The sequence below is a fragment of the Doryrhamphus excisus genome, chromosome 20, assembly GCF_030265055.1.
Source record: "Doryrhamphus excisus isolate RoL2022-K1 chromosome 20, RoL_Dexc_1.0, whole genome shotgun sequence".
NCBI classification, from domain to species: Eukaryota; Metazoa; Chordata; class Actinopteri; order Syngnathiformes; family Syngnathidae; genus Doryrhamphus; species Doryrhamphus excisus.
In genome coordinates this window covers 16,282,245-16,308,339 of record NC_080485.1, presented here as the reverse complement: position 1 = coordinate 16,308,339, position 26,095 = coordinate 16,282,245, and the positions used below count along the sequence as shown (strand labels likewise).

The 26,095-nt window shown below is 46.1% G+C and overlaps 1 protein-coding gene and 1 non-coding gene across 38 annotated transcripts in view; both read right to left on the bottom strand.

Annotated features, from left to right (window-relative positions):
* LOC131108032 (calcium-activated potassium channel subunit alpha-1a) overlaps positions 1 to 26,095 on the bottom strand; it is a 159,843-nt gene that overhangs the window by 117,439 nt on the left and 16,309 nt on the right. For all 37 annotated transcript variants that reach the window (XM_058058692.1, XM_058058673.1, XM_058058679.1 and 34 more), the window contains exon 2: positions 634 to 798. In XM_058058692.1, coding sequence (XP_057914675.1) covers positions 634 to 798 — 165 coding nt within the window. The remainder of the gene's footprint in view (positions 1 to 633; positions 799 to 26,095) is intronic.
* Positions 12,079 to 12,161, bottom strand: trnal-cag (transfer RNA leucine (anticodon CAG)). Its single transcript has one exon. It is a non-coding gene; the product is annotated as a tRNA-Leu (tRNA).

Below are 26,095 nucleotides of genomic sequence, written 5' to 3'. Positions count from 1 at the left end.
AAGAACTACGCCGCATTCAAGTGCGTAACTTCCTCCCAGGGTCAACCACAGTTGCATCTAGCAAGAGCTCCCTGCACAATGTCAGCTTTCATACTTTCGCACTGGTTGCTTGAGCTGGCAGCGTGCACAGCAACGAGCATAAGAACAGCATGCCACGTAATTGCAGTCGGACTGCGGCGGCCAAACGGACGTCGAGTTTGAGCTACAATTTAATGTCGATTAGCGTTGCAAATCAAATCATGTAAGCCACAGCGAGTCTGGCCGTGGCGGTGAGCAGCAGGTGGGTTAAAGTGGGAACTGCTTAAGTGGTCACCGATGTACTTTAACCCTTGGAGTTAACTTCTCAATCATTTCATGGGTTTGGTTTCTTTTTTACATCGGAAAATAATCCAAATGGATTCCCACGAGCTGCATGAGATCTCCTTCCATATTGGCTGCAAAAATATAAACAGCAAACGACATGCAAGAAATAACCACCATGTTGATACAAATATAAGACGACCCCGCGTATTGCTAATCTGGGGTTGCCACCAGATTCATTCTTCCCGGAGAAAGGAGCAACACGATGCCCCCGATTCCCGACTTCCAAGCCTCGAGTTTGGCTTTTGAAAAAAAAAAAAAAAAAACACCTACCAGCACTCGGCCGGTGAGCGTCTGAGCCGAGATCATGACGCCGGCCCAGTCTTTGACCGAAGTCATCCACCCCACCTCGCTGGCCGGCGCCTCCTCCTTTTCATCAGGACCCTTTGGTCTGTCCGCTGCCTGGTTGTTGGCAGGGTTGTTCACTTTTTGAGCCTCCTGAAACACAAAAAGGAAAAAGAGTCACAAATAAAGCTAATTAGCATTCCAAGCCACCGTTTGTCCTTTCCGACTGTTGGATTTTGAGGAGGTTCTACGTGGAGCTTCAAAATGCAAAAGGAAGAAATGGGAGACAAAACAATCAAAGCAACAATTTGACTGGAGAAGTATTTCCGTGAAACAGGATGTTCATCAGCAGATCAAAACCTGAAGAGCACAGCCTTAAAACGTAGGATTGGATGTGATTTAGTGTCAGGTATTCCCACTCATCATCTCTTGATGGCAAAGGCGCCGGTGAATGCGGTGGGAATGCTGAGCTGCATAAGCAAGGCCTCTAGCAGGACGCCATATTGCTGCCGAGCTTGGATGCAGTCAGACATCCGAGTTCCTGAGGCTCGTGGAACAAAACAAGTCAAGTGGTACACCCCAAAAAATGCCACCGGTCCTGAGCCAGAGGATCCCCTTGGAGGGCCGTCAAGACACGGGACCATACTCAATAGCCGTCAGACATATTACATATTACTTGGCACAAAACTTGCCTTTTGGAATTTGCACCAAAGAGCACCAAACATGGGACATTGAAAGGTGGAATATAACCTCGGGGGCTTCAAACACTAGTGAGATCCCACCTGAGATGTTTTCCACACAGCATGCCATCATTATCCTTCAATGGAACAATAGAGCTTCAGGATGTGCAGGGGTGTCAAACGGCAGCCGCCTATGCGGAGATGTTGCAGGGAACATCCGTCCTGACTGAAGGTCCTGGTCTGTGTGGTCATGACTGGCTTTTTCAGCACTTCACAGGGGACTCCACCAGAGGAGTAAGCTGGTCCTGTTTGGACCAGCCTGCATGTTCCCTCCGTTTAAATCCAAAGTAGAACATTTGGGGATGGATTTATGAGAATGGGCATCAGTTCCAGACTTCAGCACCTGGATCAACATTTCTACTGGCCTCCTGGGAACACTGGCATCAAGCATGCCCGTGGAACATCATGCATGCCCTTGGAACATCACGCATGCCCTTGGAACAACACGCATGCCCTTGGAACATCACGCATGCCCTTGGAACATCACGCATGCCCTTGGAACATCACGCATGCCCGTGGAACATCACGCATGCCCGTGGAACATCACGCATGCCCGTGGAACATCACGCATGCCCATGGAACATCAGGCATGTCCTTGGAACATCAGGCATGCCCTTGGAACATCATGCATGCCCGTGGAACATCATGCATGCCCGTGGAACATCACGCATGCCCTTGGAACATCACGCATGCCCTTGGAACATCAAGCATGCCCGTGGAACATCACGCATGCCCGTGGAACATCACGCATGCCCTTGGAACATCACGCATGCCCTTGGAACATCACGCATGCCCGTGGAACATCACGCATGCCCGTGGAACATCACGCATGCCCGTGGAACATCACGCATGCCCTTGGAACATCACGCATGCCCTTGGAACATCACGCATGCCCTTGGAACATCACGCATGCCCATGGAACATCACGCATGCCCTTGGAACATCACGCATGCCCTTGGAACATCACGCATGCCCATGGAACATCACGCATGCCCTTGGAACATCATGCATGCCCTTGGAACATCACGCATGCCCTTGGAACATCACGCATGCCCTTGGAACATCAAGCATCTTCCACGGAACATCAAGCATCTTCCACATTCCCTTTCTCCTTCGGGGGGGTGTTGGGGGTTCAGAGTTTTTTCACTGCAATGGATTGTTTCCTCATGTTTTGGTGGATCTTCCATAGAACCTCCTTCAATATCCAAGAGTGCAAAATGTACTTCAAAGCCTGGTGATGCCTCAGAGTAAGCATCTCCACATTCCTGATTAGCTAAAAAGCTCAAAGGGGTAAGAAGGGGCCATCACGCCATAACGGCATCCATCTGCTATACGGCGCGGACGCGTGTGTGCGTGGGAACGTGGAGTGTACGTTAGCTAATGATGTATGTTTGCGCTTTTCATTCCGCACATATGCTTCTTTAAGTTAATTGTTCCTGGGGGTGCAGAGGCTGGGGGGGGGCTGGCCTTTCCACGCCAACTCATGCATGCGATTGTCATTCCGGCCTATGGAATGCGTCCCTCTTAGACTCGGGAAAAATGTCAGCGCTCAGATCCATAAAACTGAGGAACGTTTGTAGAACTCTTGGAACTGCAATAACTTTCAAGCTTAGTTTAACAGTTGTGGGGGTGGGGTTGGGGGGGGGCATGTCTCTGTATGCTTATGTTCAATGTTAACAACTACAATAGAGGTTCACATGTCTAGTATTATTCCTAATACTAATATTATTACTACAGTAAACCTGGGATATATCGGACTCGGATATATCGGGAATTCGCTCACAACGGACAGATAAAAAAGAACCGATTTTTCTGTAATGCATTTCCAATAAAAATTCATTGCATATATCGGATTTTTTATAACGGATTTCGCCTATTTCGGACAAAATCTCCAGTCCCGTTCCAATGCATTTCCATGAAATTCCCCTCGCATATATCGGATGGCCGCATCGTGGCGCTCCGATTCGCCGAATCGTGACAGGCCGCTATACGACGTCATTTGCAGCGTTTGCAGCGTTGCCTGCGCGTCCAGGTACATTGGAAACATAGTCAAGGAAGTGCCTTTTTATAACGGATAAAATCCCATTTACGCATATACCGGATATAAATCCCATATATGTGTAAAACGGACATTTTCCGGTATACGCATATAACGGATTTCGCTTATATCGGACAAAACCAGTGGGAACAATTGAATCCGATATATCCGAGGTTTACTGTACTACACGAGGACAAGGACGAAGACCAGAGGAATATGAGCGTTACGAGGCTGGAAAGCAGGAAGTTCCTATGAAAAGTAGCATGGAGCAAGTTAAAATGTTCCCAATGATGATTCCAGATGTTCCCATCTGGACTGGATGATTGGGTTGATGTCCTACTAGAACATTGTTGGGATGGTCAACCAGCATCCCAGAGTGGATGAGAGCAGGAGGACCCCCCCCGCCCCCCGGCCACCTCTCCCCCAGGCAAGAAAGACCAACGGACACCAGCCCGAGAGGGCTGTGTCCATTTCAGGAGGATTGTCCGGTCAAATTGGATTACATTTCATAACGATAAGGCAATGGACACAGCTGTCATTTTCCTAATTTGATTCCAGCCCCCCCCACAACAATGCCAATAAAGTCGCCCTAAAACAGCCCCACTTAGTCATTAGATCATCTGCTCTTGCCACAGGGTGCCCCCCCCCCACCCGCCCTTGGTTAATGTGCTTATTAGTGCTGGGGACTCGTACTCTCGTCACATGACCCACGTCCCAACTACACACACGTTGTATTAGCAACACAATATTGACAAAATGCAGCTTTTAAATCAAATCAAGTTTTATTATGAAAGTCCATGTCCCCGCGTGAAATAGCCGCTAATGCTAATACGTGGAACGCTGACAGTAACTGAGGCAAGTGAGGCCTGTACTTTTTTGGATGTTGTTGTGGGGTCTTTTGTGACCTCTTGGATGAGGTGCGGCTGCCCTCTCGGGGTCTTTTTACTTGACTGGCCACTCCTGGGAAGGTTTGCCACCGTTCCATGTATCGGCCATTTGTGGATAAAGGCTCTCACTGTGGTTGGCTGGAGTCCCAAAGCTGTAGAAATGGCTTCATAACCTTTTACCAAACTGATAGAGCTCAATTAATTTCACTTCAGTTATGTTTGATATGGGGGAATTCACTTTTACACACAGGACATCATGTTCTTTTTACTCCAGCAATGCTTGGCGGTCTTTGAAGGCACCATAGTTGCTGTGCTGTGAGATGCTAGAGAAGACAAACTTGGCACACGTATGGCATGTAGGATACCTGGGCATGTAAACTATACTTGGACAATTTCAACTAATAGCAATAGAAATAAAACCATTTGCTGAATTCATTTGTAGTCCAGTCAAAGTTCACGTGTCTAATTCCACAGGAGTGGAATTAGACACGTGCATGTCACTCTTCAACTTCAAAGCTCCTTCCAACCTCATTTCTCAGTAGTCGAGCAGCCTCGTCTCGCCGGTCACATGCTGAAGATAGCGGCTAGTGTGTGTGTGTGTGTGTGTGTGTGTGTGTGTGTGTGTGTGTGTGTGTGTGTGTGCGTCTAAGGGACGTCTAAGGTTTCACTCCGATTGGCCGGGTGCCTGCTCCCAAGCACTCCAAGCACGCCCTGCGGTTACTTGATGGGCCCCCGCCCCTTTCACCAAGTAGGCAGATCATTAGCAAGACTAATTAAACAACACTTTATTCCAAGCGCTGAACAAACCAGGAATTAGGTAAGCTCTGGTGCCTCGTCTCACTGACCAAACACCAACCTGCGCTGTCGCTTTTAATTACAGCAACTGCAGCCTCCGCAGCCTGGCGATGAGCCTGGCGACGAGCCTGGCGATGAGCCTGGCGATGAGCCTGGCAACGCCGTACGCCGCTTGATTGCAGAGAAGGTCCGACTGTGACTTTATCATAACCGCAAGATTCCATCTTCATCGTTTGGTAGAGTGGAGGCTGCAAGGCCACGTTGGGAGGTTTTGGTTTTACGACATGTAAATGATGCGACCCACACTTGCATCATCATGGTGGCGTGAATCCACGCCGCCGTCGACACCTGCAGTATCCAAACTCTTCCCGGCGAGGGCCAGGATATTTGGGAAAGCTACAAGGCATACGCTAAGACGTGATCAAGGTTTCTTGTTCCTGGAGGTGAAAAGACGTATTATTCCGATCATTCCCATAAAATTTCGAACTTTTTCCCCTCCCTAATTTGTTTATTAAAAAACATATTTAATAACATATTTTGTCTTTACTATTTCAAATCTATGCTACTAAAAAATAATACTTTTCCTGATAATATTTTGAGTTTTTGTTCAAAAATTGTTACTTTTTATCTTGTTACAATCCAATAGTTTTCCTCTGAACGTGCTGATATTATCTCAATATTAATATGTTCATATTTCTGTGAAATCAGAGGTTTTTCCATTTCTGCCATTTTTCTAACATATTTTTCCAAATTTCTTCTTGTAAATGTTCTTCTTGTAATTAAGACTCTAGTCTCGTTACATGATAACTTTTCCTGAAAGTGATTTTCCAAATATTACAACTTTGTTTCCCATAATATTTCAGATTTAACCTACTAAAACGATACATTTTATGCCCGCAATAGACATTATTCTCATAAAATTAACAAGTTGTCTTAAACTGTATTCTTGTAAAATTATGGCTGATGTCTTTGTTGTTGTTTTTTTCTTCTTTGTTTTAAAACAACCAAGGGAGACAAAAGGCCATTAAAAGTTATTATTATTATAGTTATCATTATTAAAAAGTCAGCATAATGTGGTCATAAAGTCATAATATTCCAAGAAGAACATGTTTGAAGATGACTTGTGAAGAAAGTAGAAATATTTGGATAAAAATAGCCAAGTTGATCACCATATGAAAAAACAGATATGAAATATATATCACATATCATTAGCATATGTATGTGTGTTGCCCCCCCCCCCCCCCCCCCCAGCTAAAAACAGTGATAATAAAGCAGCTTAGTATTATTGAGACGATCCAGTGAGCCAAAGTGACATTTGGGCTGCCTGAGCCCCCCCCCATCCAAAAGCGCCCGTGGTGTGTTTGGTGCACACCTGAACACGGGATTCTAGGACGACGCATTTGTTGGCGGCAGTGATGCGTTCAGGCGTGCCAATGGAGCGGAGGGGGCGGGGGCGGGGGCGGGGGCGGGCATGAAAGTGAATAATGCATGATGTCACAAAGTGAAGGTTGGACAGATCAGAGAAGACAAAGCAAACAAGACGTTGGTTCTACTTCATTTGAGTGGGAACCACGGTGGGGCCTGATCCGGGGGAGGGGGGAGGGGGGAAGGGGGGGCCGTGGGAGAATCCATCTGCCGGCTAAATATACACACCTGTGATGTCAAACGCAGTGAGTGACGGCCGCTGAGGTTGCATGGTGGCAGGTTGGGGAGGACGAAGAAAAGCAGGGATGGAAGGGAGGCGATGGCGCCATGTTTTGGAGCAGGCTACTTCCTGGTTGGGGGAACTTTGTCATGTCCAACACATTCTATGGCCGCTTACGTTTTTTGTCGCGCATCCTCCGACTTTTTTTATTTTTATTTTTTTTATTAAGGTGAAAACTAAGCTGTATATTTTCTGTATTATCACATTTTCATAACCAGGGCGTGGCCAAAGTGCAGCTGGGGGCCTTTTTATTGGCTCTTGCTACATTCTAAAAATACCATTAAGAACAAAGAACAAAAATAGGAACAAACAGAGAAAAGACCAGAACTTTTACAAGAAATAATAATAATAAAAGCCATAATAAAGCCATAATATTATGAGAGAAAAACAGCATATATTTGATATTTCATATTATGTCTTAATATTACAAGAAAGAAAGTGTTTCAGACTAACACAACACTTTGTATCTTCCTTCCTCTTGGCTGGGGGGCTGCTTTAGAAAACGTAAAGGTGGCCCCCGCATCCTTCGACTGTGTGCTCCCCTTGGTGAAAAAGTTTGGACACCCCTACCTAACCCTAATCCTATTAATTAATTCATTCATTCATTCATTTTCTACCGCTTTCTCCTCACGAGGGTCGCGGGGGGTGCTGGAGCCTATCCCAGCTGTCTTCGGGCGTAAGGCGGGGTACACCCTGGACTGGTCGCCAGCCAATCACAGGGCACATATAGACAAACAACCATTCACACTCACATTCATACCTATGGACAATTTGGAGTCGCCAATTAACCTAGCATGTTTTTGGAATGTGGGAGGAAACCGGAGTACCCGGAGAAAACCCACGCATGCACGGGGAGAACATGCAAACTCCACACAGAGATGCCCGAGGGTGGGATTGAACCCTGGTCTCCTAGCTGTGAGGTCTGTGCGCTAACCCCTAGACCACCGTGCCGCCCCTAATCCTATTAATATTGAAAAAAAAAATTAAAATCAAGGGTTGAATCATAAATTAGCTTCCGGATCAACTCTATGGACAAAGTGAACATAGAAGCTAAGGTGGTGTTGGGAGTGGGGGCGGGGGTGGGGGGGGGGGGGGGGGGGGCTCCATTTAGAGGTCCTATTTTTAAAAGCGTATTTAGTTCATCTTTCTCCTTCAAGAGGCGTCCCCGTAACGAGAACACAGTTAATATTAGGATTGCACCAATTAGCGGCGCACACAAGGGAGGCTGGGTAATAATGAAAGGGGGGAGGGGGCGGGGGGGGTCTAAAACATGACACAGCGAGGGAGACAAAATGGGAACCGACAGCAGGAAGTCTACAGGACGGGGTCAAAGAGAAGGACGGAGCGTCCCACGCCGGGAATGGCAGCAGCGCAGAGCGAGGCTGACACCCTCGATGACGCAAATGACGACATCGGGCGACAGGCCGCTCGGCAGGAATCAAAGCAGCGGCGGCGGAAAGCGACAAAGGCCAAACGCAAGGATGGCAATAAAGCAACGAGAAGAACCTCACGAGTAAATTTAGCCTCCGAGAGCGAGTGACCGACGCGGAGCAAAGGTGAGAAAGGCCGCCGCCCGCCCGTGTGACCGTGCTGATCCGACAGGACTCGGCTTTAGCGCAGCTGTTCCTCCGGCTTTCGTTTGCATCGCAGGGGAAAACGCTATTCCGGTGCGAGGTCTATTTATAGCCTCACCCGGGGGAGACGAGAAACGAGCGAAGCCGCCGCTCTGTTCGCCCTGTTTGCTATTTTAACGGCGGTACAGTTACCCAGTGTCCCCGGGTTACGAGCCGACACTGGGTCACGCGTGGCGTGGAGGGACGAGGGGCCCGGAACAGGGAGCCCCGTGTCGGGCTCACGAGCGCTCGTGCGGAACGCTGACCCTCATCATTCCCATGCGGGTGTTATTCCTGTTTGTGTACGTAACGCTAAAACCACAGACCGGCCAAGGAGTTTAGCTTGTTAGCATCGGCGCCCCCGACATGTCACCCTGGCATGTCACCATGGCAGCAGTTTTATCAGAACCAGAGTTGGAATGTCCGATGGCGCGAGTCGGTGTAATAATAGTACGTCCTCTTTTCAGTAATACTACAATCCCACAAAGTCCATGCGGTCTCTTAGCAACCGCAGAATAACAAGATGCCGGGATCTGCTTGGGTTTAGAAAAAGGTCTAAATACGTCTTTGGTATTGAAAGAGTTAAGTTGCTGGCTCATGGCCGTGCTTTCGGAACATGGAAGGCCCATTCCAAGGCCAGGAATACCGACACATGGGGGCCGCCAGAACCACAGGACTCACACTAGTGGTGCTTTACCTGGAATACCTACAAGTATCTTGGACCGCTCCAATCCTATGTATGCACCTACTGAGCTGAGCTGCGAAGGTGTACCATCCTAAGTGTACCATCGTCGGTATACCACCGTCGGTGTACCACCGTCGGAGGACCATCGTAGGCGTACCACCGTAGGCGTACCATCCTAGGCGTACCATCGGAAGTGTACCATCCTAAGTGTACCACTGAAGGTATACCATCCTAAGTGTACCATCGTCGGTGTACCATCGTCGGTGTACCATCGTCGGTGTACCATCGTCGGTGTACCACCGTCAGTGTACCACCGTCGGTGTACCATCGTAGGTGTACCATCGTAGGTGTACCACCGTCGGAGTACCACCGTAGGTGTACCATCCTAAGTGTACCACCGAAGGTGTACCATCCTAAGTGTACCATCCTAAATGTACCATTGTCGGTATACCATCGTCGGTGTACCATCGTCGGTGTACCATCGTCGGTGTACCACCGTCGGTGTACCACCGTCAGTGTACCATCGTAGGTGTACCACCGTAGGTGTACCATTGAAGGTGTACCATTGAAGGTGTACCATCCTAAGTGTACCACCGAAGGTGTACCATCCTAAGTGTACCATCCTAAATGTACCATCGTCGGTATACCATCGTCGGTATACCATCGTCGGTATACCATCGTCGGTATACCATCGTCGGTATACCATCGTCGGTATACCATCGTCGGTATACCATCGTCGGTGTACCATCGTCGGTGTACCACCGTCAGTGTACCATCGTAGGTGTACCATCGTAGGTGTACCACCGTCGGAGTACCACCGTAGGTGTACCATTGAAGGTGTACCATTCCAAGTGTACCATCCTAAGTGTACCATCCTAAGTGTACCATCGTCGGTATACCATCGTCGGTATACCATCGTCGGTATACCATCGTCGGTATACCATCGTCGGTATACCACCCTAGGCGTACCACCCTAGGCGTACCACCCTAGGCGTACCATCCAAGGCGTACCATCCTAGGCGTACCATCCAAGGCGTACCATCCTAGGCGTACCATCCTAGGTGTACCACCCTAAGTGTACCACCCTAGGTGTACCATCCGACTTCCCCGTCTCCACACTAACATCGGTCTTATGATGTTTTCATCCCTTGGGCCCAAAGTCCCATGGGACGTTTTACGGATGTCGCTAAGTAAATGAAAAGTAAATAAACGACATCCACGCTAGAAGCCAAGCAGAATAGTTTGTGCTCATCAGGGGGCGGGACAGGAAGGTATTCCTCACAATGGCGGGACACTAAGTACACTTTTGTCCCACTGGTGACGTCCCCCCCCCGTGCTAGTGGACAGAAACAATGAGCCGGCAGCTTAATGCCCATAAAGCCTCCCAGCCAGGACGTCTGAGACGTATCTTCTTTTATGACCCGGCGCTCCAACACAAGACACATTAACATGACTTCCTAGCCAACGGAAGCGGCTGTGAAAGAAAAAGCTTGAATGTACGGCCGCTTGAATTAGAGCAGGCGCTGCTCCTCTTCTCCCATTGATACAATCTTTCAAGCTCCACTGGTCCGCGCTATAAATAGAGCCAGCTATGAATTGTGGGGGATTAAAAAGGTCAGTGCTTGTCATCCATAACATCTTTCAATTTCATCATTTTAATGTCAATGGAAGATGGCCTGGGAGGCTTTAAATGAACGCCAAGCCAAGATGATATTAGACCACGTCAAGCAAAACAGATCAAGGTAAACAAATAAGAGCAAGAAGAAGGAGCGTATGGAAAGAAACAAATAATAAAGATGGTGGAACGTGGATGGAACGTCGTGTGTCTCCAGTCCAACTCATTTTGTGTCGGATTAGAAGCTTAGAAGAAGGCCGATTCATCAGGCTGACTTTAATTCCAGGAAGCCGCAGCAAATACGAAAAAAGCCTTCCGGAAAAGTTCACCACAGATCAGAAGATCAGGGACGGCATTTCTGGACGGATAAGATGTTGCCAGAAAACATCTCAAATTTGAATTTGTAAAAATATAAAATGTCCCGGGCGGCACGGTGGTCTAGGGGTTAGCGCGCAGACCTCACAGCTAGGAGACCAGGGTTCAATCCCACCCTCGGCCATCTCTGTGTGGAGTTTGCATGTTCTCCCCGTGCATGCGTGGGTTTTCTCCGGGTACTCCGGTTTCCTCCCACATTCCAAAAACATGCTAGGTTAATTGGCGACTCCAAATTGTCCATAGGTATGAATGTGAGTGTGAATGGTTGTTTGTCTATATGTGCCCTGTGATTGGCTGGCCACCAGTCCAGGGTGTACCCCGCCTTACGCCCGAAGACAGCTGGGATAGGCTCCAGCACCCCCCACGACCCTCGTGAGGAAAAGCGGTAGAAAATGAATGAATGAATAAAATGTCCCGGAATGAGGATCAGGGTTTTCTTCTCTACGTTACAACGGAACCTTGGTTAGCGTCATCCATTCCTTCAGGAGCTCCGACTCTGAAACGTTAACTGAATGAGATTTTCCCGTAAGTAAATCCAATTGATCCGTTCCGGAAAGCCAACAATGTTTCTATCTCAGCTAGCTTTTCCAACAGCTAGCTGATCAATGCTGCTATTTCCGCTTTCCATTGGCTAGTTCTAGCACCTAACCTAACTATGACAGCCCACAGTCTCCACTTTCTCATTGCCCTCAGTCTCCTCCTGGACCAAACGTACACACAAGACAGAAACACAAGACATTCTTGCTAAATTGCTACATATTTCTCTTGATAAATTCCATTTTCAGAAGCTTTTACGTGATGGATGGCGTTGCCATCAGTCTGTAGACGTCAAAAGTAGAAACAAGCGCTTCAGCGACGCAAAATGCGACCAACGAATCAACACGGGAAGAATTCCAACGGACGTTGAAGTGGAACAGTCATCTGGAATGGCCTTTATTGTCATTATACAAGATGTACAACGAAATTGGAGAAAAGGTTATTGTCAGAAGTGGGATTCGAACCCACGCCTCCAGGGGAGACTGCGACCTGAACGCAGCGCCTTAGACCGCTCGGCCATCCTGACTACATCCGTGACTATCTCCATTGTCCGTGTCCAGCACAGCCTGGCTCAGGCATCAGCCGACATGTACAGGAAGCCACATGAACTCGTCTAGGTTCTTATTTTCCATGCAAATGGATCCTCCAATGAAAAGAAAAGCTTGAGATCTCTCCACTTAATAACTCCTTCAGCATAATTGGCCACGTGTGAAGGATTCTCATGCAGCCTCCAGACGTCGGCCCATTATCTCTTCAAGAGAATAACTTTCTATTATCATTCGTAAAATGATGGCCATTCCAGAACCCAATGTTCCATCTGACAGCGAGCGCTAACCTCCATCTGTGCATCAGCAACACCTTCAAGGTTGACTCCGCTTTCCATGATTGCTTCAACACAACAACACTTTCATCCACATTCAAGGTCGCCGCACAATTTTGTGGAGCGCGGCGTGTCCGTGTGCGAGTATGTATGTACCCGCGTGTGCGTGTATGATTGATTCCTATTACATCTATGTCAGCATCACTTAGCCCACCTATGAATCAGGACGCAGCGGTGGCCTGAGAAGATGGACCTCCAAAGCGTGAAGCCAAATGGAAGAACGGAACTCCATCAATCATCTTACACCCGTCAAGCTCGCACAACCAAGGAATGTTCCAGAAACCTTCGCCGCTTCTGGTCGCCGTGTAGTGCCTTACGAGTCAAACATAGCAAAAACACGGTAAGTCATCGATGGCGTATTCTGAAGTACTTCGTTCTCAGACGGACCCGAACATGGTAGCGTCAATGAAACAATACATTCTTTCTACAGTTTTAATCATCGGAAGATAAAAGGAGACATGGAAAAAAATAACAGTAACATAAAATATCATAACATAGCATCATTTCAATACAAATACAAATATATAATTAACATTAACATGACGTAACATATCATCATTACATTACATTCATAAATAAAGTGTAATAAAATGTAAATAAAATTAGAATGAATATAAATTGGCCATATAATAAGCCATAAACACACACACACATATATGTATATATATATATAGAGAGAGAGTATTGTATTATCGCAATATGAACAATATCACATGCTTTATGATTGATTTATTGTCCTAAATGTGCCAAAATTGTTTGTAAACAAATCATTCATTCACTACCGCTTTTTCCTCACGAGGGTCGCGGGGGTGCTGGAGCCTATCCCAGCTGTCTTCGGGCATAAAGCGGGGTACACCCTGGACTGGTGGCCAGCCAATCACAGGGCACATATAGACAAACAACCATTCACACTCACATTCATACCTACCATATGTGACCATATGTTTTTGGAATGTGGGAGGAAACCGGAGTACCCAGAGAAAACCCACGGGGAGAACATGTAAACTCCACACAGAGATGCCCGAGGGTGGGATTGAACCCTGGTCTCCTAGCTGTGAGGTCTGCGCGCTAACCCCTAGACCACCGTGCCGCCCTGTAAACAAATCATGTGTTGATATTTTCTTCAGTTTGTAGAAGGAAGGATTCCAAACGTTTAAGGTGGAAAGATGCGTCAGTGACTTTTGTCTCCGTATAAATCGCATAAAGTTTTCCGTGCTATTGCTGCCATTGTAAGTCAGCAGCCGTTAGCTTGCGTTGCTACGGACGGGCGACGCCTTCCATTCTACCGTCCTAAAAATAGCAGCCTTTATTGTGAAAAGGTCTTCTTCTATGCTTCCTTGGCCTTCAGTGGATTTACCATCCACCCCCCCCCCAAAAAAAACAAGCACACTTTCTTCCTCACGTGGCTCGGTAATGAGCTTCCCGCCTAAACGCCGCTTTTGTCACGCTCAAACGGACCCTAACATGTTAGCGTCAACGGAACAGGCCATGTTAGCAAATCAGGTTGTAGCGTTGGCCCTAATTGACTAATTGACTAATTGCCTAATTGACTAATAAAAGCCAACTTTAGCGAAGGCAGCAGCCGCGGCCACCCGCTGGAAGGAAGGCAACGCCGGCTTTCACTTAGCGTCTCTTCACGCGGAAGGTTAAATGTCTTGCTTTGTTTTTGACACTTAGCACAGGCGCGGTCGCTGGTCTAATTGGACGCTAATTGAGTAAAAACTGAGAGCGTCTACACTGCGATGCGAGCACGACGCCGCCCTGAAATACTGGCCTCTGCTCTAATTGACGCCATGGAGGAAACGATCTGGCAACAATGTCTTTGTACTTCAGCATGGTCTTACTAGTACTACTACTGCAAGTGCTAACCTAGTGGTCTACTAGGCTAAGTAGGTCTAGAAAAAAGGGTCATTATTAAGTTGTTCTAGTTTTGGTTTTAATTGGAAAAGTTTATGAATCAATGATACACAAATTCCCATCATCCAGATATCATTCAAACTTGTTCGAAGTAAAAACCAAAAAACACTGTCAGCCCCTAGCTAGCAAGCTAACCAGTTAGCCTCAAATTTATTTCTTCCATACCACTTCCACACTGAATGGGAGGAGAGCTTTTTCCCCTCCATGATGTAGGACTTCATGCAGTGTTAAGGTAATGTCATGTAAGCTAATGTCTTATCTTGTATTGTGTCCTTACTGCCCCCCAGTGGACGCAATATGAATAATAATAATCGTGTATTAATAATAGTTATGATAATAATCACATGTATTTCAAAATGTTTGGCCAATCTTCCCATTGTTGTATCCTTCATCCTCTTCCTCAGCCGCCGTCTCTTACTTCTTCATCCTCACCTATCCACTCGGAACTTTCCCTTCCTGGCTCGTGCTCCTCTTTTTTTCCCGCTCCACTCGGGGCAGCTGAGACGAGAAGCTTGACGAGGAGCGAGGGAGGAGATTAGGAGCTCTCGGTTTGAGAGGCAGGTCTCATTAACTTTATCTTCTCCTGACGCAATAAAGCTCTCACGTTGATCATGGCGTCACGCTCAAGAAGATACAACTCATTGATTGGTTGATTGATTGATTGGTGGGAAGAGTAGGTGGATTTTATAACGCCATTGTTTTTGGTTTCTTTTTCAGTTGCTGCCATGACTTGGACTGGTGAGCAGGGTGCTTAAATTGTGGAAACGTTGATCAAATCAAAGGAATCTGGAACTGGAACACAACCAACGTTCCGTTTGCACTTCAATCCTGGTCGACATGATCCAAACGCCATCTTGTTATGGTTACCAACTTCAGAGCTACTGGATCTGCACTGGAACCAAATTCAACCGGCCAGAACTGACTTAATTTTTAAAAACATAATCAAACAAAATGTCATTTTTATACTATAATGATGAAAATGGTAATATTAATGATGATTATAATGATGGTAATAATGATAAAGATTATAACAATAATGATAATAATGATAATAATAATAATAATAATATTCCAATGAAAATAATAACAGGGGAAACAAGACAGTGGCATGAACATGATTATATCCTGCATATCCTAGGCTAAGCTTTTGCTTCAGCCTACTCCTTTTGGGCTAGTTGAATATATATATATATAGTTGAATACAAATGTAAATAATGGAAAGTTATATTTTGATTGATGTAAGAAATGCACTGTAATGATTCACATATTTGCCCAAATAAAGAAAAAAAAACAAAACAAAAAACAACAAAAAAACAAAAAACAAAATGGCATTATATGTACTTTTCCAAATCACACGTGTTATTTAGCGTGGGAAGCCCCTTGAAGGCCCACTGGTTTAGTTATGGGGCCGAACGACTATGAGAATAAAACCTGGTGAAGTTTATTAGATATTGGGATCTACAAACCATGTGGTGTCCAATCATCACGACTGTTATCAGTGACATGAAAGTAGCGTAGACAACCTTCCCATGTTAAAAACTGATTGAAGGCTGTGTTGACTATTTGATCAATTAATTGTTTTTGGATAGACCGAGTTGTTCTGGTCGTCACAAGTTGTGGCAGAGCCTGGATGTACAAATAAAAACCAAAGTCTTTATGGGCTTTTTTCAGGTGAGCGTCATGTTCTAAATGTTCTTTTTGAGAGCTTAAAAAAGGCTAATGATTCAGAGACCCGTCCTTGGTTTAAAAACAGCTGAGAGGCTAACGAACGCGAGTGCAAAGGATCTTGTGACTGCGGGCTCGTTACATCATTTTACATTTGGATCTCCCGCCTCCCACCGGGGAAAACAAATCAGCTCCCTTCATGCAGAATTTGCAAGTTTTCCCCCCGCAGTAAGAAAACCGGGCATCGATAAAGACAATCAACCCGCTCCACCGGGGAAGGCTCAGCGTCTCAAACTGTGACCCCCGCACAGGAAGTACGGTGACCTCAGCTAATGAGATCTATTAAGACGAGCGGGACCAGACAGCCAGCGCGTGCCTGCCGAGGCCCACGGAGAATCTTAATGCGGCACGGCGGCGGCAGCTAACCAATCTGGCCTTATTTATAGCAAAGGTCATCGCCTTTGAAGGAACGCCGGACCATGCGGCGAAGCGGCGGCATGAAGGCGACGTGTGATGCCGAGTGGAAACAAAGCCGGCGGGGAGGTTGGAGGCGTCCTCGCTTCATCTCTTGTTAAGGAGCTGCTTCAAGGCGAACATGGCCGGCTGTCAATTGGACCAAATGACCAAAGGAAGCGTCTATTATTGACAGGGGAAAATGACACAGTGGATAGAGTCGGGTTCCACACGCTGGGAATGCTACAATGCTAGCATTGGCTACCAGTGGCTGGTAATGCTACAATGCTAGCATTGGCTACCAGTGGCTGGTAATGCTACAATGCTAGCATTGGCTACCAGTGGCTGGTAATGCTACAATGGTAGCATTGGCTACCAGTGGCTGGTAATGCTACAATGCTAGCATTGGCTACCAGTGGCTGGTAATGCTACAATGCTAGCATTGGCTACCAGTGGCTGGTAATGCTACAATGCTAGCATTGGCTACCAGTGGCTGGTAATGCTACAATGCTAGCATTGGCTACCAGTGGCTGGTAATGCTACAATGCTAGCATTGGCTACCAGTGGCTGGTAATGCTACAATGTGTTAACCAGTGTACTCCATTGTCACTAGGCTGGGTTGGTATTTTGCCAAGACCCAAGTATGCTACTTCAACTGTGAGGATGCTAGCTCTGACCCTGAATCTCTTAATTTGTTTTGTAAAACATTTTTCCAACCGTCCAAATTTTATGTAAACACGACACAGCAGAATAACTGAAAGCCATTTTCAGCAAATGAGTTTGAAGCCAGGATGTGCAGAATAAAAATGGGGCCAGGGATAGACCCTTGGGGAACACCAGGTGAAAAAATTGCTCAGAGGTGAACTACTCAAAGCCCTTTGACAGCGTTAGCACATTTGCCTACTGAAGATGCATCACCATGAGCAACGGAGGATCGAACCAGCAACCTCGCTCTTCCACCTGAGCCAGGGGTGGGGGAGTGGAGGTTATATAGGTTATATACGTAGGTTATGAGGTTATATAGGTTCAAAGGTTCTATAGGTTCTATAGGTTATAAGGTTCTAAGGTTCTATAGGTTCTAAGGTTCTATAGGTTACACAGGTTATCAGGTTATATAGGTTATGAGGTTATAAAGGTTCAGGTTCTATAGGTTATAAGGCTCTATAAGTTATAAGGTTATATAATAGGTTCTAAGGTTCTATAGGTTATAAGGTTCTATAGGTTATAAGGTTATATAGTAGGTTCTAAAGTTCTAAAGGTTCTATAGGCTATATAGGTTATAAGGTTCTATAGGTTATAAGGTTATATAGTAGGTTCTAAAGTTCTAAAGGTTCTATAGGCTATATAGGTTATAGGGTTCTATAGGTTATAAGGTTCTATAGGTCATAAGGTTCTATAGTAGGTTATAAGGTTCTATAGGTTCTATAGGCTATATAGGTTATAAGGTTCTATAGTAGGTTCTAGGGTTCTATATGTTGTAAGGTTCTATAGGTTCTAAGGTTCTATAGGTTCTAAGGTTCTATAGGTTCTAAGGTTCTATGGGTTATAAGGTTCTATGGGTTATAAGGTTCTATAGGTTATAAGGTTCTATAGTAGGTTCTAAGGTTCTATAGGTTATAAGGTTCTATAGGCTATAAGGTTCTATAGTAGGTTCTAAGGTTCTATAGGTTATAAGGTTCTATAGCTTCTAAGGTTCTATAGCTTCTAAGGTTCTATAGCTTCTAAGGTTCTATAGGTTATAAGGTTATATAGTATTTTCTAAGGTTCTATAGGTTCTAAGGTTCTATAGGTTCTACGGTTCTATAGGTTCTAAGGTTCTATAGGTTATAAGGTTATATAGTATTTTCTAAGGTTCTATAGGTTCTAAGGTTCTATAGGTTCTACGGTTCTATAGGTTCTACGGTTCTATAGGTTGTAAGGATCTATAGGTTCTAACGCTCATACTATCACCATCAGGCAGCATCACAAGGCCAGTCGGTTCCGCCCGACAGCGTGAAGTCAGCGGGGTTGACGCAAGGACGAAACGTCTTTCTTTGCATGCGACGGGGATTTATTTGATGCAATTGTATTGTGGAGGCAGAAAACAAGGCGTGTGCGTGTGCGTGTGTGTGTGCGTGTGCGTGTGCGTGTGCGTGTGCGTGTGTGTGTGCGTGTGCATGTGTGTGTGTGTGTGCGTGTGTGTGCGTGTGCGTGTGCATGAACGAGCCAGAGATTAGCGGCGAGAACAAAGCCATCCACATCATCGCTTACTGTCCTTGCGGATGACAGCCACGTACTCGCAGGCCGGCTGCGTATTTGCATGCTGCCCATCTTGACGAGTCAACATGGACGTGGGGGCGGGGTGGACAATGCTTCACGGCCGAGACGGCCAACCTTCTGGCTTGCCGCTAAGACCGAGCATTAGTAATCCACTCATCTGGATGCATTATGCCCGCTGCAGCAACGGAACCGCCTGATCATGAGCTCCTCTTTGGTGACAAAATCCAGCCCGCTAATCCGCTAGCATCGGCGTGTTTTATTTAACGGCGTGTACGGTGGAGCCTGCCAGAAGGTTGACTGGAACTACGCTTTCTTCACACCTCCTGCTATGGCTGATACCTGCCGCTGATCCATTCCGGACTAAGTGCTTTTTAGCGGCGGGCATCATGTTTATTTCTCCAAATAAAAAGGTACGGGGGCCCGAGGGGACGGATCTAAACGGAGTGAAGAAGCGAGCAAGATCTCGGTGTGTTTGAAGTGGGGATTCGAGTCCATCCATCTTCTATGCCGCTTATCCTCACTAGGGTGGCGGGGGTATGCTGGAGCCTATCCCAGCTGACTTGAGGCAATGCACAGAGTGAACCCTCCCCGAGGAAAGCAGACATTTATTGTGTCATTCCTTTCTTTCATTTGGTCCCAGGCCTTTTCTGAATGGCAAATCTGGTCACGTTTTAATCTCACAAGATCTTGTGACAACACGACTTATCACAGTTCATCGCTTCCACACCAGACAAGATAAGTGGATTTCTGCCAAGTAGGATTCCTGATTTATACACGGAATATTTTGGTCGTTACGACACAGAAAACCTAAAGGTGGCTTTGGACATTATTAGAGCCCTCTGGACAAGAAATAATACCCCTATAGTCAACTTCACTTTCGTATTCCCCGATATAGTAGACATAAAAAGATGTATAAGACATAAATAAGAGTGAAAATATTTGAGATATATTGAGAGTACTGACACCTATTGACCAGAATACTACATCACAACATCTCTGAATGCGTTTTCTGAATGCCTTGAATTTGTATTTTTACTTTATTTAGCCATTTTTATACTTGGAAATAATTATTTTAGGCAAAAATTTATTTAACAAACAATATTGAACAACAAAACTGCATTTATGATCATCATTTATGAATAAACTGAGGAAACCCCATGATCAAGCGAAGCGGTGATGGACGACCGAGCTGTACTGTCATTTACGCAGCGCTAAAGCAACAAACGCAGCGCTGGTGTGAAGCACCGAGAGCGCCAAGTCAGCCCGAGGCGGGAGAAGAGAGAAATGAGTGAGCGGTATTTCTACCACTGCTCGCTGGTGTCATGGTACAGCTGCTGCCTCTGAGGGCGGAGCAAATCTGATTCTTTTTTTGCTAATAGTTTATTTCCCATGTATTTGTACTACTCCACAACATCCAATTAAACTCATATTTAATTGTTTAAAAGTAGCTTTCACCATATCAGCATTTTTTTACCTTTTTTACCACACTAAACCAAAAAGCATAAACATTTGGATTTAAAGCAGGAGACAAAGAAGAAGGTTGTGGTTTCCCCCTTAAATTCCCAAGTTTAAACGGCCGCTAAGAAGTCAAACATGTCAAAAACGAATGAAAAAGGACTGACACGCAGGCATCGAGCTCATGACGGACAAACGTCGTTCTCATAAGAGCAGTCCATCGCTCACTTGCTTGTCGCCTAGCAACAGAGACCTGGCGGGCAGACGGTAGGTGTGTGAGACGGAGCGTGTGGGAGAGGAGGCTTGGGGGGGCGTGGGGGTTGGTGGGTGTGGGCCGGGGGAGTTCAGGCTGAGCAACAGGGAGGCGGGCTGCTGCAGGAAGACGATGTGGTCAGTGTTGATGCAGCGACGCGCATGAACGCATGAACGCATGAAGAGCATCTTTACATTTGATGGCCTCCAAGCCACATTTAACCATGACACATCTTCCATTACTGCAGCGCGGCGTTCCTTTCAGCAAGGCAGCCTGGACTACCATGACTTCTCAACTTGACAGTCAAGGTCAGGTTTCGTTTGGACACCAAAAGCTGAACCACACAAGACAAACAAAAGAGCACTGACGCCTTCGGCTGCAGTGGGGGAATGTGCATCTAGATTCCGAGCAGGCCCGGGGCACAGCACCATCGTGGCCACAATATGAACTGATAAAACCAGGTTTTGACCCTGATGATCAAGTCCAAAACCACCGAGGTCGCCCAATTTGGTGTTGAACGGGACAAATGCACCTTAGAACAGAAATACTCCAACATCCAACCCCCCATGCCAGACCGTGGAGAAGCTAATGTGTTGTTGGGTTCTTTTCTGGCTTTCTGACAAGTGATGATAACCATAGAACAGGAAGTGAAGTGAAATCACAGGTCACGTGACCTTCTATTCCCCTGCCTGAGCCCAGATAAAAAAGGCAGGCCCATTTTTTCAGCATAAAATAAAAAAATGTGTTGGAAGATTCTTTTTAATAATCTTTTATTTCCATAATTTAAGAAAAGGCAGCGCAGTCGGCAGAGGAAGGGCGTTCTAATAATGCAGGTGCTAAAATACCAAAATGCTGTCACGTTATTTTTAGCCCGACGGAGGGTGAAAAATACTCCCGAGTGCAACCTTGGTGCAACACTCAATCCTCCAGCGTGGACGCTTTTTGTTCCCCCACGAAGGCTCATGCAAATGTCAGCCACCAGCACACGGAGCACGGGAGTCCACGGAGGAAAAGTGGGCGTGAATGCCACGAAAAGCAAGCCATGGTTTGGCCCGGCGGCCATGATGCAGCGACGTCACACGCTTCACACGTCTTTCATCCTTCGCCCGAGCCCCTTAAACTCGCCGTCAGTCAAGATTTTCACACGTGTAGCCTGACCTGCACCAAGCCCCCCGGGGCCACCCACGCCAACGCGCCGCTCAACAATGTCCACCTGAAACGAGGTGCGTCTTACGTTAACACGCTTATGTTATGTTAGTCTTCATAAAAACAGGAATTACCCTTCGTGTTTATTCACCATCATCGACGTGTACAGTCCAAGATTTATTAAGAGAAGGAGCTCCAGCACGAGGAACCATATTTGGTAACGCCCCACGACAACCTGGTGGTTAAAGCATGTGATTTATTATTCCATATTTTACTATTAATATACAATTAGTTGTACTGGTTTTATGTGGTCAGTTTATATTATTATTATTATTATCATTATTATCATTTATTATAATTATGGCAATAATATTATTTACATGTTGTGATTCTACGATTATATGAAATATATTATATTATTATATTATAATTAATAATAATTATAATAACATACATAATTATTATTATTGGTATTGTGATTTTAAAAAGTAAAAAATTATGTAAGAACAAATATTATTGGCAGGAATAATGGATGAAATTATATAATAAAATGATGATTATAACATATTACTGATTATTCCTATACGGTTATTTGGAGTAGTTTTGCTGAGTTATTTTATATTTAGGCCTAATAGTTGAGTATATGAACATATTTAAAATAGCAAAAATGGTATTTATGGTTTTAATAAATGTAAATAAATACATATCCTGAACTTGAATGAATAAATAAATATGGGAGGGAACTTAAAGACGACTTTAACATTTCCCTCAATGTGCTTTATTGTGTTTCTATAATCGGGAAACACAAATAATCAATTGACTGATTGATTAAGAAAGTTTTGATTGTGTGTAATAACAATCGGGTGCAGTACTTGGCTTTAACCAGCAGAGGCGCTGTCGGCTCCAACTAGCATAACACAACGTCAACTACGAGAAGATGAGCTGCAGCCAATCTTTTCTCAGCATTTAAAATGGAAGCATGATAATAATGAAAGTAAAAATCCTAACGATGCACGGCATTCCACGCCAGGCATTCTTCCCCATGGTTAGCGTTTTCCTGTCCATTCCGGAATCCACGCAGCTGCGCCACATTACATTTAAGACGTAAAGAAGACAAAATAGCGTAACAGGACTCGGGACTGACTTGCTGATGGAAAATATCCAAGCGGGGGCCATAATGGAGTGGAGTGACGGCGCTCTAATTCGATCACGTGTGGCCCGCAGTTTGCCACTAAGCCGCCTGCAAATTCCCTGCTCTATTTTAAAGTGGCTCAACAATGACACACCGCCAAGACTCCAGTATGCCTGAAAAAACATTACGAAAAAGGAAGGACACCGTACACCCCCGCCCCCCCTCTCGCTCGTCTGGTCCAGTGGGTGTATTTGCAGGGTGGCGGCGGGGGGCATACACCACATGACTCTGGATGGATTTTTATTGCTTGTCTGCCATTGAAGGAGTGTGTAGTTGTTCACGTAGAGCAGACGTGGCTCATAAATCATAGGGAAATATGGCAGAGATGTACGAGAGATCTGTTATGTATTACATATCAACGTGCGCTAAAGCGCTTCCTTTGGTATTCATTCCAAGCAAAGACCTTATTTGGCAAGTTTGGTTTGTTAGCACGAGCTAAAACGAAAGGGAGGGATGTCCTCCTTGTGTCTAAACGCATCTCGCTATTGCATCACGCCATTAAAGACACAATATGTAAGCATCTTTGATTCATTTAACACTTTCCAATGAGTTGAAGTAAAAAAAGATGAGGACAAAAGTTTCTTTTGGTGCCTTGATGACCCCAGATGACCAGTGGACCAGCCAGGACACCTCTCAGGTTTTGTTAGCGCTTGCATTTTGAATAGTGCAATTGAAGCATAGCTAATTTAGCAAAACATCAATGAGGTTCATTGGAAGCAGGAAATATTTGGAGCAAAGCCATACAACCTGACAACTGTAAAAATGATTTGGCGTGCATGAGAAAGCGGACAAAAAAAAATGCTGATTTATGAACAAATAGCATTGCAGCAACACAACCAATGTTGTAATCGGAACATCGAACGGGAATATCAGGCGTGACTGAGTCCGGTGCGAAAGGCACAAAAAGGCTCCGACCAACTTTTGCTAACTAAAGTCTGTGTCAATAAAGTTTCCAGCCATCACGAAAGCCGCTGACTTCAGAATTGTTGTAGTCCGAATCCGCGAGTTCACCTCCTGCAGGTTCCCCCCTCAAGTTGGCACGGAAAGCCCGGTGGTGCGCACCCAACGGAGGTTGTTCCTTTCCTCCCTAATTGGAGCAGCGGAGCCTGCAGCTGCTGTTTACTACCCAAGCAGGATTTCAGCCAACTTTGCAGTGTGCGCCCCCCCAAGGCTGGGTGGGGGGGTTTTGGGGGTGATTTCCTGCATGGTGTCAAAGTTTGGATGCCCGACGCTCCACCTCTGCTCTCTCGGTACATCAGTACAAAGACACAAAGACAAAGAGTGAATGTTTGATCCCGAGGATGAAGAAGGTGATGTATAATGCAAGGTAGCGTATATACGGCGTGAGGAATATATAAGAATAGGAATATAGGAATTATACTGCTGGAGGATTTTTCATGACTGATTCATGACATTCAGGGTAAAGAACGCCGCCCGCCATCAATAATTCAGCTACAGTATCAGTGTCCACAACACAAACCAACAACACGCCGCTTCCTCCATTATTCATGGGGGATTCCACCTGTAGCCCCCTACCAGCCCCCCCCCTCCCCTCCCCTACCCACCCACCATTCACCCCACGCTCTGCATTGTGGGCCCGCCACAAGAGCTGTGAGTCATTACATGCGGCGTTTGTGCTGATGACACACTGGGATGTTCTATGCAGCTAAAAGTAAATACAGCGTTACTCTGGCTGCTAACTCGCGCTCCTCTCTCACGCCACGCCGTCAACCCCAGAAACACAAAACATCACAAGGAAGTTTGGAATCACAAGGGAAAAGATGGAAATGTGGAATGAATGAATTTGGATAACACGGATTAGTCGAGTCCGACACGATCGAGAAAGGAAGTAAGAATAACAACAGATGGGATGATTGCACGACACCTTGGAGATACGCCCGTCACAGCGGAAGACATTATTCTTTCCCTCCACGCCACCTCCACCCCCAAGCCCCCAAGCCCCCACGCCCCCAGTCCGCCAAGCCCCCAAGCCCCCAAGTCAATGCATTGGCAATCCTTCAATGACTCATCTGTAATTTCAAGAACTGCCCTTCGCCCATCATCCACAATCCTTATTGAAACACCAACATGGGTCTGAGGGACCTAGCGACATCTGGAACGAACCCACCGACTTCCTATGACCCCCCCCCCCCCCCCCCCCATGTTTGGTGGTTTGACACAGTTATGATAACATTTGGCATATTTATTGGTCATCGCCAAGACATTGATTTCCCAGAACCCATAGATGGCATCTAACGGTACTTCCATAGGGGGTTGCTTGTTAGTTACTGTTAGTTTCTTGTTACTTTGTGGGGGGGGGGGGCGCATTTCTACATGCATTTTTCCCCCAAATTGTTATTGTTTGTAATTATTATTATAATAATTATTATACTCTCCTAAACAACTTTCTCCAAACCAAAAGCTGTGTTTATTTCTTTCCTTGGTGTACACCGGAATGAGCTGGGGGGGTTGGGGGGGGGGGGGGGGGTATGTCATCTTCCAGCTCTCTCAAACCTGACAACGGGATGAAGGTGCACCCCCGCCCCCCTGCAAACATGCACAACCGTACTAATGCATCCAACTTGGAGCATTGAGATAAGCTTGGAGATTCCTTTTAATTCCATGCACTCACTGCAAAGATGCCGCAAAAAAAAACAAAGCCCCCCCCCCCCCCGTGGCACCCACACGTCTAAATGTCAGCCCTCCTAATGCTTCCTAATGGCGTTTCCTTGTACTGTACGTGTGAATAGAAACGGCGGCAGGGACAAAAGCGGCTCCGAGAAGCTCTAAATCACATTATGCATCGCAATCTCTGCGTATCAGGCGCTGCCATCCTGCTGCCCACCGGCTGCCCACTGCTGCGGACGCTCCATATTTCACTCTACACACACACACACACACACACACACACACACACACCAAAGGCTGATGTAGGAACAAGGTTTGCTCTAATTAAGTGTGATTGCGTGCAGAAAGGGAAGCAAAGACGCTGCAGGGGAGTAAAAGGACGTCTTTATGTTCTTATGGACGTTTTATATGGGATGATTTATTTCTTTTATTTACAGTAGGAGCTACACTACAAGGCGGCAAGGTGGCAAGGCGGCAAGGCAGCAAGGCAGCAAGGCAGCGGTGGACGGTCCCCAGTTGCGTGTCTGACTAATTGCAGCGTTGGAGAGGCCAGGGCGAGTCCCCGAGGAAGACGCAGCGGCGCAAAGGTAAGGTTTCGCCTGGAAAAGCAGC